Genomic DNA, 16,291 nt, shown 5'->3' on the forward strand with positions numbered 1-16,291 from the left:
AAAATTTTGGGTTGGAGGCTTTGCTCTCGCAACTCTACATAGTGCAACAGAATACAAGACATCTCATACGCAACAAAATTTTGAGTTAGCTCTCTAAAACTTTAGGATGTAGTCATTGGATTTGTGAGAACTAATCGACAAATTACTCGTATGTTTCTTACTCTTATTTTCTTTTTCTCATGTCTCTCTATAAATGTTGGTGTAGATGATTGATTGTTTTGATAAAAGAAATATTTTTATTATTATTAGGGATCGATTACATATGGATTTCCTCCAATAAAGACCATCATCAAAATTTTAATCCATTGTGGTATTTTTAATCTTGAGAAAGGATATGTTGAATTTTAAAATTTAGAGCTTTTATCTTTTAAAACCATTAAGTCATTTTTTTTCTTATAAATGGTTAGAAATGCAATAATATATTGTTTTTTGTGAGATTAATGATCATCATATTGAAAGTGATCCAGTGTACGATTAAATCATCCAAAATAGTATCTATATATGCTTAATCACTAGAGATATTTATGAAAAAGTGATCAACTTTTGACGAATTTACGATTCCAACTCACTGTTCATTTTAATTATCAAAACCTGAACAATAACGAATTCTGAGATTTTTAAAGTGACTATTTTGAACTGAATTTTTTTGTAACGAAAATGTGATTGTTCACGTTTTGGTAATTAAAATGAACAGTGAGCCAGAGTCATAAATTTCAGCTCACGAAATAGTGATTCACCCTAATCACTATATGTAAATATATAATATGTATATTTTATTTCAATGATTGATTATTTTGTGAAGCATAATATCATTGCTTAATGAGACTAAAATTCATATATTTTTTTTCCTTCCATGAAATCTGATTTGGGATCCTTTACTGTATCCATAAAATTGGATCTTCATGTGGAAACTGAGCCCATATCTTAAAGAAAACACACAAAGACACAGACAAAAAAAAAAAGATTATTTAATTGCTAATGCAAGCAATCTTGGTTATGGTTATGGGAACCAACTAGTTCAAGATACTTTGGGGGTATGGGGTCCATAGAATGTGAGTGATAAAATTCTCTCTGCAAAGCTCATCATTTCCCACATGGGCACTGTGGTGAGAGACAATAATCTATGGCACTATTGTTAAGGGTCTACCCTAACCTTTGCCAGGTGAACTAGCATTGAAGTTCCCCATCATGGATAATCTATTTGGCTATTGTTCAAGGTGGGACCATTGCATCTGCCTCCTTTCACGGAGCTTCTATGTAGGTACAAAAAAACAAACATAAAAACTCATGCAAGTTGTTGGGCTCTTTTAGCATACAAGATCATTTTATCCCAAGAAATATATATATATATATATATATATATATGGGTCCTTTTCAGCAACAAACATTTTGGCAAAACATTTTTCAAAACATGGGTTAGAGATTTTGGAATGGGCTGATTTTTGGTGAGGATGATCTCTACGGTGAGGAGATCATCCTCACTAAAAATCAGCCCATTCCAAAACTTCTAGCCCCATGTTTACAAGTTGAAAAATCGTGGACCGTCCATTTTTTGTAAATCATTTTTGATGGGTTAGAAGTTTTGGAATGGGCTGATTTTTGGTGATGATGATCTCCTCACCGTAGAGATCATCCTCACCAAAAATCAGCTCATTCCAAAACCTCTAACCCATATTTTGAAAAATGTTTTGCCAAAATGTTTGTTGCTGAACATTTCCCTATATATATATATATATATATATATATATATATATATATATATATATATAGATATATAAAATCTTTAAATGCTAAATTTTTATTGTTGATTATTCAACAAATGATAAGTCCAAATTTCAGAGTTATTCAAATTCATGAAATTTCTACTTGAGCCTTCTCGGATGTGATGATTGATTTTTACACAATTTTGGTGGTAAATGAGACATGTTTTTCGAGAAGAAAATCAAACGACAAATGCATTTTTTTGTTTTGTTTGTGATCTAAGATCTAAATTTCTTGGTGAGGGGTGGTCACAATTATTATTTAATTATGCTTTTGAAACTCTATCACTTTCTCTTCGGTTAATATTGGAGATAGTCTTCCTTCCGTCCCTGTGTATTCTAACTAATGACATCCGTCCCTTGACCTTGGTCTTCTTTGAGATATTAATAGAAATAATGAAAATGCACTTGTTTTCAATATATCGCTATAATCATTGGTTTTTCTATCATTTGAAGCCGCTATGGTAATTAATATTTACTCTCTCTTCAATCTAAAGATTATATTTTCTTAAACCTTCAAGCCTAAGAATTGTTGTGGTTTGTGAAGCCTGATAGTATTGGTCAACAAGGAGGTACAGTAAACTAGTCGTAATTTCACTAATATTATGTAAAACCCTAATTAGGTTTCATAAGGTATTTATATATCTCGTTTTTTTGGTGAAATGTTATAATCTGTAACTACGAGATTTTCCTTCATAGTAGAATCGGTGTGATCTGTGGACGTACCTTAATCTAGAGGGATTCACGTAAAATCTTTGTATAATTGCATCTTGTGTTTGATTTTTTCAATTCGTTTTCTTGTTTCGATTGTACATGTTTTCTTAACAAGGACAAGATTGGGTTTCTGACAAGTTGTTGGCAATGGACACAAAGGATTTTAGAAAATATTAAAAGCTGATATGGGTGCACTTCCAATAATAAAATACATGACTAGAAAAAGTGATGAGAACATAATTTGTTTCCCTGAGCCTAAGTTGGGATAAGGATTTGATGATTATGACGCTCAACTTTGTGCATCGCTCAATTACTTTAGCTTGAATTTGTGTAGATTGCAAGTTTAAAATCAAGTTAAATTAATAAAAATTCACTTCTCCCTAGCTTGAATCATGATAAAATATCAAACAATATTTTGAAGAAAATGGAGATAAGAGTGTCCGATTATGAAATAAATAAATAAATATTTCCATCATAACCACTTCAATATATTTTGTTTAGTTGTCTATTATAAAATTATAATGGTACAATAAACATCAATTCTCCGTAATAATCATCCATTATCTATGATGGATGATTGGTGTTCATAGTCCAAGATGGTGAGCCCAATTGTAGACAAATTATTGATGTTTGGTTGTCTTTTTTTTTATATTATATTAATAACTGTTATTGTTGATTATAAAACGTATAATTTTTTAAGATTTTGATAGTGTGAAACCCTAGAAAAGTTGTGCTGCCTCATAAAGGGAGACATTAAGTGGGGTTCATGGAGAATATGGGAGCATCACATACATCCATGCCTATGGACCACATTGTACGTGATGTCAATTCTATTAGTTATATTTTAGGATAAATTACACTTTCACCCTTTATAATTTATCATAAGTCTATCTGGACCTCTAACATTTTGATAATTTCACTTACCTCCCTTACAGTTATTTAATGGGTTCACTTGCCTCTTTTCAGTCCAATTGCTGTCAATTTAACCATTAAATCCTTTTTATAAAGACTATTTTATCTTTCTTTTTTTTTTTTTAAATTTAATTTAATTTAATTTTATTAATAAAATTATGTTTGTGAAAAAATGGGTTTCTAGTGCATTCTAATAATTATTATAAAATCTATTTTTAATAAAACAAAATAATTTAAAATAAGATAATACAGTAGTAAACTAATATTTGAATCTTAATATTGTCAATGAAAAGAGAGGTAATTACAATTATTAAAATATTAGAAAGTTAAAATGAAATTAAGCTAAATTATAAGGGGTTAAAGTGTAATTTACCTTATATTTTACAAGTGATAAAGCCAAACAAGAAGGATTGAAAAGTAAAAAGTAAAAGTTGGGGTGCCAATAGAAATTCTGTTTCTTAATATACCTGACCATATCAAAAAAAGACCTGATCATATAATTATTTATTTGATTTGATTTGATTTTTTTATTATTATATTGCAAACTCCGATGGAAACGAATATTTGAAGAGTGTAAAAAGAACTGAAAGGGAAAGCAGTTGACAACGACTGACCAGAGGGGCATGAAGGACGTCCTCCACCGTGCGACACGCTTATCTGCCCACTCTGCCCGACTGCCCGGCGGCTTTGGCGGTCAGTTTCGCAGAAATTGTTCGCTCTTCCGTCATTTTCCGCTGCCCGGCAATTATTCAATAAAGTCGGTCATGTCTGACCACAGTCTCGCGGTCCGGACGGCACGCGAGGTCAGGTCAGATACGGATAAGTCATGAATGGAATAATAAAAAAAATGAAATTACAAATTGACCCTGCTTTTCAAAAGTTTCACATACACCTTGACTATGGTCTTCATTGATAGACTAGTACAAAATGATGGAAATAAGCTTGTATTAAATTATAAATGAACAAATTGATGAAGATAATAATTTTAAAAAGTATTGTTTAAAACAAATTCATTAAACAGGTTTGAATCACGTAGACAAGATGATTCAAGTTTAAAATCTATAATTGCATTTAAGGCTATCAGAAAGACCATGCTTAGTAAGGTTGAAGAAAGAATTTTGCTCATGTGGGGGCAATCAAGAGTAGAAAATTTTTTATGGGAACAATTAAGAGTGAAAAAAAAATAGTTATGGGGAAAGTTAAGAATGGATTTTTTTTTTTTTTTTTCCCGAGTAACAGTGACAAATTTTTTATCGATCGCTAAAATCTGTCACAGTAGCTCACCAATCTGTAGACATTGAAAAATCTTGTGGGGGTTAAGTACCCCCACAGCCCTCACTATAAATTCGCCCCTAGACTTGGTTGAATGTTAACTTGGTCCTGGAAAGGTAGGCTACATGTAGAACAACTCTATTCGCTTATCGGGCTTAAATCAACTATCTTGAATCCAATGACTTGCTTAACATAGTCTATGTTAACAGGCCCAACAAATATATTTATCTTCAAAGGACATGATAGCTTTTTAATTGTAGAGTCGTAAAATTTGAAGATATTGCTAAAGTTGTGCGTGGAGGGGATGTTATGAGATTCAAAGGAAAATCTATAATTTCTGTGTATGTTTTTGTGTCCCTTGAAGTAAAAAAGTTCCATAAATATGTGACTTACGTTTTGCTTTAATCATGAGCACGTTAAAATTTGCAGTTTGAAATCATGAAGATAATAATGAGGAGTTACCATGTTTGATTTGTCACAGAAAGAAACAATTGTGGGCAAAAGGGTAAATTTGAAAATCAAAATTGTATTCTCTATTATTTCAGCACTTTATTCCAAAACCATTAGAGGTCATCTATATTAATCCTCCCCCACCACCTTCAATCCTCTATTCTTTTACACCCACCAAACTACCCAACAAAATCATCACCTGAACTCACCAAGGCAAGTCCTCTCTCTCTCTCTCTCTCTCTCTCTCTCTCTCTCACACACACACACACACACACACACACACACACAACCTCTTCAAGCCTCTATCTTTTACACCCAACAAACCTCTCTCTCTTTCTCTAATACACACAACACAACCCTCTATTCTTTTACACCCACAGAACTATCAAAACACACCCATCCAGCTGAACACACAAAATTAAGCAAGACCTTGTTTTTCATCTCTCTCTCTCTCTCTCTAACACACACACACACACACACACACACACAAAACCCTCTATTCTTTTACACCCATAAAACCATTGAACTGAACTCACAAAAGCAAGCCCTTGGTTTTCAACTCTTTCTCTCTCTCATACAACCCCACAACAACAAACCTACTTTATCTTTTCTCACCACTCAAAAGACTTAACCCATCTTTGCTTTTTTTCTTATTTGGTTTGTTATAGATTTAGAAAGAAGACAACATGATTCAAGAGCTGTTTGGAGAAGGAGCTGGTCTACTAGGAGAAGAGAGGAAAATCTCCATCACTGGTGCACTTCTAGATACTTCACCTTCACCATCACCATCACCATCTCCTTCTTCATCAACAACAACAACAACTACTACTAATCCTCCATCTTTTGATCAACAAAATCTAAGGTGCCCAAGATGTGATTCATCCAACACTAAATTCTGTTACTACAACAACTACAATCTCACTCAACCTCGTCACTTCTGTAAGACTTGCCGACGATACTGGACCAAAGGCGGTACGCTTCGCAACGTTCCTATCGGAGGCGGTTGCCGTAAAAACAAGAGCACTAGTAGTGCATCAACCACTGTTGGGAAATCTAGTGCTGGAAAAGTCATTAAATCAATCACAAACCCTAACCCTAACCTTAATTCAGAATTCAACCCAATTCTATGGGGTTCACCACAGAATTCTCAACTCTTGGCCTTACTAGGAGCCACCCAAAGTCCTAACCCTAATTCTTTTAGTACTATTAAGGAAGAAAGAAATATGATTGGATCCCATATGATGACTTCAAACTCAGCACTATCCACAGGAGTAATTAATGCAAGACCCTTAACCTTGGATTCTCTAAATCAGGTCCCTTTGTGGAGAAACAATCAACATCAGACTCAACAGCCCCATCACCACTATCATCATTACCACCAACAAAAGCTACAACAAGGCTTGTTAATGGGTGAAACTCAAAATACAGGTATTCAAGAACTTTATCAAAGGCTCAGATCATCAACGAATTACAACACCGATCACTCGTCGACTGTATTGGGCAGTTTCGTCAGTTCGACATCTTCGCCTACCTTGGAACCATCGCCTATTGCTGGAGAGGAATTGGGTTACTGGAATCCAACATTTTTGTGGTCTAATCAACCAACAAGTTATGGTGCATTTCCTTAGGAACCTTTTTTTTTTTTTTTTTTTTTTTTTGCATTTAATTAGGAAACTTTTTTTTTTTTTTTTCTTCCATCAAGTTAATGTTGTAATTGTTTGGGTTTGGTATATGAATATGGTTGTAGTGTCAATCTTGTTCTCTTTTTCATTCTGTGGTGTTTTAAGCTTGTGAAAGTGTACCAATCAAGGACTAAGAAGAAAACATTGGTAAAGTTGGAAAATTTATAGGTGTTTTTTTAATAGTGTTTTTCATTTAATATGAGAAGAACCCATTTTGCATATTGAATTATGTCACATGAAATATCATTAATTTCTCTTAAATTTACTGATAGAAACAATTACACCATCTTAATCTTATATTAAGGAATTTAAGATCTAAGTACTAGCTAGTATTCTTCTATTTCTTTGTCTTTTTTAATTTAAAGCTTCCAAGCTACGATGAAGTGGTCATGAGTAAGGTACAAGGAGATTCCTTCTGCTATTTTATGACAAAAGTGTTGAATGAAGTGTTGAAGTATCCTTTGAAAAGGGGTTACCAGAAACAGCAATTTGATTTGATTCCTGCAGTTTGAAGGGTTCTACTGCAGCCTTATCTACATAGAGTTGTTTGTGTCTGCTTTTGTCTGTCCCTTTGAAGCTTGCAGATTTATTCTTTTTCAGTACTGAAAAACGTAAATTTATATGTTTTGGGTTTACTAATTTCAAGAAATATGCTTGTCGTTTGCTCAGATACCAATGAAAAGATCTCAAATATGGTGCTTTGTTCTTTCTATCTGTTAATCCATCTTCATCCCTCTCTCTTTCTTTATATTTCTTAGATTCTTAATAAGCTAGTAACTAAAGAAAGTTATGGAGGTCAGAGTTTATACTCTATGCTGGTAAATAATTGAATTTTGATGAATATAGAGTTTTGCAAGGTTAACGCAAAATATGGATTGATTGAAATCAATCTAACTACTCAGTTGATGAAGTTGATGTGAAAAACCGAAACAACAATGAGAACAAAAATATCACACAAAACACAAGGATTTATGTGATTTGAAAATTTGCTTACATTAATGGATCAGATCAAGAACAATCACTATTTTCTTTTGAGTAATTAATCTAACTACCCAGTTGATGTAAAAATTAAAATGAAACAATAAAGAGAACAAAAATCACACACAAAATACAAGTATTTACATGGTTCGACAATGTGCCTACATCCATGATCAGATCAAGAGCAATCACTATTTTCTTTGAGGTAGTAGAGAAAATTTGTCTTTCTCCCCAAAATAGGAAACCCTTAAAAAATATTATATAATTTCTCTTTCCATGCCCTTTGCACCCCTTGCGGCTTAGCGAACCCCCTACATAATACAAGACATTTACACAACAGTTGAGTGATCCACTAGTAAACAATAAAAAAGGCATTCCAATTGATGATGAATATTTCGAAATTGAAGTAAGGGCAAACAGATTTGTCGAGAGAAATTCTCACAAAGCAAGAACACATAATCCACTTGGAATTAAACCAATAATTAGACAAGATTTCCAACTAAAAAAATATTAAGCAAAATTTGATCTAAAAAATAATATTTATTGATTTTAATTAAAGCACATGCTGAACACAATGTTCTTGTGGCGCCCCGTCAACCGCTAACACAAAACCCCATGTCAGATCTCGAGGCACTAGGTGGTACCTCGAAATTTCGGTATGGTCATCTCTATTTATGTTAGCAGTCCAAGGCATTCAACTTGCACCTGATAAACGACATACATTATCCTGCATATATATACAAAATATAATAACAGCGGAAGCCTATATATATATATATCTCATAGCGTATGAAAATAAAAGTGTGGAAGAAGAAGTTTATATATAGGATTATATAGAAATTCCTCACTCTAACAAAATTTCTAATTCTCAAAACCAAAATCTATATTACTACCTGGACAACCTGATACTGCTTGGTATAGCCCAGCACAGAAATCGAGGTGGTTCAAACTTTGAGATGGTAGATTTTCGAATCTAACCTTGTGATTTCGAAGATCTCGATGTCATCGTTCTTTCTCCCTTCTATGACGGAAGATAGTTTGATCCCAAAACAAATGAAATCCGAGGTCGAAGTTGCGAAACCCCCGTATATATATATATATACAACTATTTTTTGATGATACGAGACGAAAGAGAAGAGGAAACGAGAAGAAGTTGGGTGGGTTTTATAGATGTCGAGACTGTGGACGATTTTTCCTTCTGCGTCGAAGGTCAACGATAGATCGTTTGCGGCAAATCTGAGGTTGAACTTCGGGAGAAAAATTAATTTTTTCTTTTTAAATTCATAGCTAATTTTTGGACGACTTTGGAAGATGAATAGTAAAAAAAAAAATTTAAAATTTATTTATATAAAATTTTGGGATAATTTAGGTATTTTGACTATTGTTTCGTTCGACAATAATTTGACCGTCTAGAATCCAAAAGTGACGAATGAATACTGTATTTCGTCTAATTTTTTATTTCGGATCTAATGATATGATCAATTTCTACAAATTATATCTCTAAAAAAAATTTACATTTCTAGCCCTATGTGACCTTAAAATTGACGTTGTTTTTGTTTTTGATGATATTTTGACTTTTTAGGCTCCAAAAATGATAAGTAAATAGTCTATGTTTAATAATTTTTTATTACAAACCCAATGGTATGATTGAATCTAAACAATTCTTACACTAACAAAAAATCATTATTTTAACCTCGTCCGATTCGGTAATCTAAGATTTTGTAACTTTTCTGTTTGGGTTGGCATTTGTGCGTGCATACAGGAGAAAGTATGTTTTTCGATCATTTTGAATCTAGTGGTGAAATTAGATTCTATTCAAAATGATCAGAAACATTCTAAAATTTTACCCTTAAGTCCCACTTTCAAGATTTTCTTAAAATTCCATTATATTATTTTTTCTCGAGATATGAATCGAAAACTCGGGGTTTTACAATTCTAATGAAAATTAAGCAATCTCTACACAATGTGAAAAAAGATTAAATTTGACAGACTAAGAGGTCGAATTGGCATCGAATTTTCATTGTCAAATTTATTTTTTCGACAAGTCGAAGCAGTCAAATTAATGAAGGATGAGAGAAATTTGACAGTTCTAAGCCATCAAATCTGGGAACATCAAGAATTTCGATGGTCTTAGATCGTCAAAATTCAATTTCTAAAATTTAAGGCCTTGGCCCATCAAATTTTTATGTCAAATTTTCCAGTTTTCACGTAGTGCTACGTGAGTAGGGTTGTTAGGCTCTGGCTTGTCTCATCCCTGGATTTAACGATCGATTTTCCCTTTGAGTTGGGAGTCTTGAGTAGCCAAGAACAAGGTGAGTTGTTTTTGAAAAATTATGGGAGGACAAATCAAAGAATAATATAGGAAGAAGTGGAGAAAGAGAAATTGGTGAGTTGTCTCAATTTAAAACACAAATGAGAAACATGTTCTCTCCTTTTCTCTTTTTGAATAAATCAAATTGAGAATGTTCTCTAATGTGTTTTTCTTTCTATAACTCTCCATTTGCTATTTTATTTTTAATTTTTTTCATCCATTTTAAAAAAGGAGGAATCTTCTACTAGAATAATTAGAGAGATGGTTTGGAGACTGGCCATATGGGCACAAATGGTGGCTGACCCACTCCCTTATTTTTCTTTGACTATTGAGAACGTTTAACATCTCGATTGAATTTTCATTCAATCACAACATGTGGCATAGCCTGGGAAGCTGGATTAGTTAGATTACATAGAGCTCAGGTTCCAAACTCATAGATTGCTTCCATATATTTAAAAGTAAGAATGGATATAAAGAGTTCATTTGGCAAAAGACTAACAGCCCCAATTAGAAGAAATATGAAAGTCTGACAGTTCTAAAACATTGGAAGATTGGGGAGATTGAAAACGACATAGATTGAGGTGGATAGGAGAGATATATTTATTTATAGAAAAGTTAATCTAGGATTTCACAGAATTCCAGATGACCAATTGCATGAAGCCTAAGACAAATTGCACGAAACCTTATGAGGCTAATTTTGTAAATTGAGGATGCCCTCAATACACGTGGCTTCATGTGATTGGTCAATCCGATATTCTGTGAAATCTTGGATTGATTTTCTATGAACCAAATTTTTTTTTTTTCAAATGTGAGAATAGGTATGAACAAACTTGAATTAATAGATGATGTGGTTTTGCATAGAATTAGATGGAGGAACAAGTTTCATGTAAGCAATTTAATTCTTAGGATAAGGTTTTCATGATGAGGATGGCTACAAGAAATTACATTCATCATGGGTGTGCCTGTCTTAACTGATTTCCCTTTCTTATATATAAAAATAGCTAGCTAACAACCTTTAACAATAATTAGAAACTTAATAAGTAAACAATGTAATTAATCAATTAGTGGGAAACTTAAAGTTGTTAGATGTACTTTCAAGGTGAGATCCATTGATCAGAGCAAATCCAATATCCAATCCAAAATTGCTTATTTCCAAAAGATATATGAGTCCGACTAACCTTACTTAGTAAGAATTTCACCCTTACTAAGCGTCCTTGGGATTACCATGTGACATCCAAAAACAGAATCCAATGATTCAGGGTTGTTGAGGATAAAATTTTATGAACTTTGAAAAAGAAAATATTTTTCACCGTTTATTTTAAATTTTAAATTTTGGAGTATTGTGGAAGTTCAGTAGCTATCCATGTCAAAACCTTGGATCAAACCCACAAAAATAAAAAAGTAAAAAATTGAATTTTTTTTTTTTTTTTATCTGAGGTTTTTGATGAAATCTAGAGGATTGTGATGTTGGATTACTAATGTGATTATCCATTTGAGCAAAACAACCCTTAGTAAGGGTTAAAATCTTAGTAAGTTAATAAGGAAAATGTTTATCAAGATATATAGTATCTTATAGTTGTAAATAACAAGGTTTTTAATGAACCACCCTTTAATTTAGAAAGAAAGCTGAGTTTGATACACTCCTGCCCTAACTTACCAAAATGACCCTTAGGTTAGTTGCATTTTATAAGTTTGTGCCTTGTATATTGTTGGTGATATTATATAAACAAATTAGACAGTAGTCCAAGAGAGTTGATATATACCATTGCATGTTTGTGACTTGTATATTGTTGGTGGTGATGTAAATTCATGATCAACTCATTTTAGGTTTCTATGAAGGTTGTTTTCAATTTAATAAGAGAGATGAGATTGAGAGATTGGAACGTTGTTTTTCCTAGAAATAGTGAAAATATCTCATCATTGCCCGCGGATGTAGGTAATCTTGCCTAATCATATAAATTTTGTGTTCTTAAAAACACACAATCTCAACCATTGAAATAAAAATTCAATGGCTGAGATTTATCTTAAGAATGTGTTGTATCCTCGAGATCTAAGTGTAAATTTTGGACCACTAAAAAGTATACCAAAGATGTTCCTACTCTTAGCTACTATTAACAATAAATATAGTGGAGGGAATCTATGGAAAAAAGTGACAAATTTTACATTTTCACCCCTATTGTTTTTCCATTAAAATAGCAAATATATGTTTCCTTCAAATCAAGGTAACCTACCAGTCAATCCTTAAAGGAGAAACAAGGGTCCACAACATTTTGAGTGGATTGTTCAATCAAACATGTGGGCCCCACCATCTATGCATATTGAGTGGCAGATCCTTAGCTTGTAATCATGATGTCATATAATATGAGCTGTCTTAATGATTTGTAACCATGACACTCATCATGGACCTGACTGCTTGATTAGGTCGATTGAGCCAATTTTAAAAATACACAGAGTTGAGTTAAGGACTTGACTGAGTTATTTTGTCATATATAATACATTTTCTGGAGAAATTTTTTTTTATTTTTTATTTTTTATTTTAAAATATGAAAAGTTATTTTTAAAATATTTTAAGGTTTAATATATTTTTATTTGACTTGTCAAGATTGACTTGTGAGTTTTTGACTTGATTTACATTCATCATTCAAGTCTTATCTAAAGAATAATGATGAATGCACACGATCTGTACGCGGTTGATGTGGCAAGGGCACATAACCGTATATCTTTTCCTTGTGTATCCAATAAAAAAAAGATCTTTAGTTCTGTGTGCCCTAGCCATGTCAACTGTGTATGATTTATTGTGTGCATTCATCACGACTCTTATCTAAAATATTGGAGTTAACAAAATGCATGATACAAACCAGCCAAAAGCACCTATACATGCATGTTAGTGATATGTATAGTTAAGCATAAATTCAAATTTAGACTAAGATGGTAAAGGTGTGTGGAGTGTTGATCGTATTATCTAAGTTCAAATCTCGTTGAACCCACCAATATGTACAACGTACGAGAACTTACACTACGACGACTTTCACTATGATACCACTTTTTTTATTGCATATTTAAAGAGTCCTTCCTCCTGGTTGTTCTTTTGAGGTTTTGTTTTTTTTTTTGGGAGGGGGGGAGTGCTGGATCTTGTAAGTTGTCATTTTCTTACTTGGTAGAATTATTCTATAACATTAAGTATATGCACATCAAGTTTTTCTTTGGCAGGCACTTTTCGGGATATACACGCCTTCTCTTTCTTGTGCTGATTTTAGTTTTACCGCAAATATATATGTATGGACTTAAATCCATGTAAAGCACTAGTTTGGATGATGGAAATAAAACTTATTTTTCCACTTAAGATTAAAATTTTATTGAATGGATTAAACGGGTCGGGTCAGGTTACTTATGTAATACGAATAATGATTTTCTGATGCCCCCTTTGACATACGCTCCCATACGCCCCATGACATAGCATGTGCTAGAACCATAGGTTTTCCTCGAGATACACAATTGCATATATTTATGGAGATGTACAGTTATGTATCCTGAGAAAAAAAATCTATGGTTCTAACCCATGTCATGCAGGGTGAGTATGGGAGCGTATGTCAGAGGGGGCGTCAGAAAATCATGACTCATTTAATAAATGTGTTGGGTTCAAGTTCAAGTTTTTGACACAATTATTAAATGAATTGGGTTTGGGTTGGGAAAATTTTTAGAATACCCTTCCCTCAACACGACATGAACATGACTTGACCCATGGCCACCCCTGCGTTAGACTGTAAAATTTGAAACAAACTCCCCTGAAACCTAATCGTGTGGCAAAGCTTTGGGGATTCCAAAGAGATAAGAGCCAAACTTTGGGGATTTTTGAGCGTAATGAAAAAAAAAAATAGTTAAAAAAGGTGAATCATCCTTGGCATGTTCAACACCAATGTTACTTGTAAATTAGGCATTTTCTTTGTACAACGAAGTGTTTAATGAAATGCCGCAAAGAAACCTTGCTTCCTATAATTATGTGATCTGGCTGTGGCTCATAGTCAATATCCCATTGGTTCCATTACTGCTTCACCTATTTGTGAGCAGTTGAACACCATCTTGGTGTTTTTCTATTCATTTTGTTTTTCCTCTATGAATATGATATAATAAATTCATTGCACATTGTTACGATTTGGCATCAAAGTGATGTAGTACTTGGTTCCTTTTTATTTCATTTAATGTATATTATTGTTCCAAAAGTATCTTTTTCGTCATTCTGAAGGGGAAGATGGATTATGGTTTAGAGGTTATAAAAAGTATATTTAGTTTATTCTTCTAGGCCAAACTCTTCCTCAGCCTGACTTAACAAGTCTTGGAATGATGTATGGTTCAAATACGATATTGGCGGAACAATGTACCTCTTCTTAGATTTCTTTTCAACTTATAAAACAAAGTGTCCTTTTGGGACACCTGAGGAAGCCAAAACCAAATCATCTTTGTCTAGAAGAGAGCCTAATCTTAAAATGTGCTTTGTGTGAACAATCTTCGGCAAATGGATACCCATCTTTCAGAATAACAAATTCAAGAAATGGATCTCAAAGGTACAAGAGAATAAGGAAAGCTTTAACAAATGAGTTGAGGACTTCACTTTGAAACGGTTTCTTTATTATGCGTAATTGCTTATTTATATAGATACTTGTAGAAAGCAAATCATGTCAATGGTACACTGAAATAATTTGACGAGGTCTAGTAATTGTAGTAGTTCCTTCATGTGGGTTCATTTGGTTTTGGCTTGAGCAACAAAGGGTGTCTATTTTCATGCCCTCTATGTTTCTCTGCTCACCACATGTTCCTTTGAAGTCATTGTCTAAAGAAAATTTTCTCTTGTCACCTCACCAGCCCAGGTTGCAGCAACACCACAGATTTGTTTGAAATTTTTGCCTAATTAAATACCACCATGAGTAACATGAGAGCTTTGAAGCTATTGCACATCAAAACAAATAGGACTAGTATAACTAGTCCATGTGATATTGTTTAATAATGTTTGATAGATGTCTTGCATTGTACACCAGAAAGTACTGTAAACTTACCCAAACTGTGGGGAAGGTATAAGAGAAGCGCGGAGAGGAATCCCAAGCTATAATTTCTTTCTCAGAGTTAGTGAATTTTTCTTAACTTGTTGGTGGATGCAGGCACTGCCAAACCACATTAAATCTTTTTGTGTTTACATGTGTGTGTTCTTTTTTTTCCCCTTTGTGGTTGATCAGGTCCTAGAGATCTAGGATCATAATTACAGAGAGATTACCCACATGTTATTGCTATTTTTCCAAAATAAAAACAAATCACCTAAAAATTCCAAAATTATTGATAACTAAAGAATTTCTATTAGTTGCAGGTGAAAAGACGAATATTTGGAGACAAATGGAAATGGCAAAAGCCAACACTACAATACTTGAGCCAATTTGGATCAACCACCCAAATTTTGGAGCAAAATCCCACATAGTCACCCCGCCACGGTGGTCTCAAGGGGGAAAACCTTGAACTTCGCATTAGAACTTTTCGGGCGTTTTGCCTTCATATTAATGGACCTGTCTCGTAGCAATTGGAGCGCCCAAAAATCCTAGAGAAACTCTATAAATAAGAAGTGTTATTAGTTTGTTGGGGAGACTAGGAGGTGGGGGCAAACTCCAAGGCTTGGAAAATGAGACTTTTCCTCTCCCTTATCCCCTTTCTTCTTTGTTCTTCTTTTAATTTTAGTTTAGTTTAAGTTTTTAATTTGAAGCTTTGTAATGAAGGATGATCCAGCTAATGTTCAGATTCAAGATCAATTAAGACCTTTCATCTTTCTCATCTCTCATCTCTATTTTATCTTATTGCAATTTGTTCTTTGCGATGATCGGCTAGACTCTCCATAGAGAGGTCAATGAAGCCGAAGTTTATCTTAATCTTGTTTAATCAGTTCTATTTCCCTTGCTTTATTGTGCTCTTATGAAAGCTTTTAAGATTGAGATCATCAGACAATATACTTAATGTTCTAAATCTGATGATTCATGCTTAGATGAGATCAAGCTTAGTCATACTTATTTCTGGACATTGGGTTAAAAATTTGATAATTTCATCTTATTTAAGGATTCACACACATTTAGTTCACATAAGGAATTAATTGATTTACATTCCAATCCACGAGCAATAGCTTTGTAGTGTGGATTGAGGTAGAAATAGAACCGTCAATATATTGAGATAACTTGGAA

General features: G+C 33.3%; 1 protein-coding gene across 1 annotated transcript; it reads left to right on the forward strand.

Annotated features, from left to right (window-relative positions):
- Window positions 1–5,162: 5,162 nt before the first annotated feature.
- Window positions 5,163–6,953, forward strand: LOC147405042 (uncharacterized). Its single transcript, XM_086441161.1, has 2 exons — window positions 5,163–5,321; window positions 5,777–6,953. The coding sequence occupies exon 2, from the start codon at window positions 5,795–5,797 to the stop codon at window positions 6,734–6,736; it is 942 nt and encodes a 313-aa protein (XP_086297287.1). The 5' UTR covers window positions 5,163–5,321; window positions 5,777–5,794; the 3' UTR covers window positions 6,737–6,953.
- Window positions 6,954–16,291: the final 9,338 nt, after the last annotated feature.

The sequence above is a fragment of the Akebia trifoliata genome, chromosome 4 (genome assembly GCF_017979445.1).
Source record: "Akebia trifoliata isolate Shusen 1 chromosome 4, ASM1797944v1, whole genome shotgun sequence".
NCBI classification, from domain to species: domain Eukaryota; kingdom Viridiplantae; phylum Streptophyta; class Magnoliopsida; order Ranunculales; family Lardizabalaceae; genus Akebia; species Akebia trifoliata.

What these genes read in the sequence shown, in the direction of transcription:
- LOC147405042 (XM_086441161.1), top strand. Translation starts at nt 5,795, where the DNA reads ATGATTCAAGAGCTGTTTGGAGAAGGAGCTGGTCTACTAGGAGAAGAG.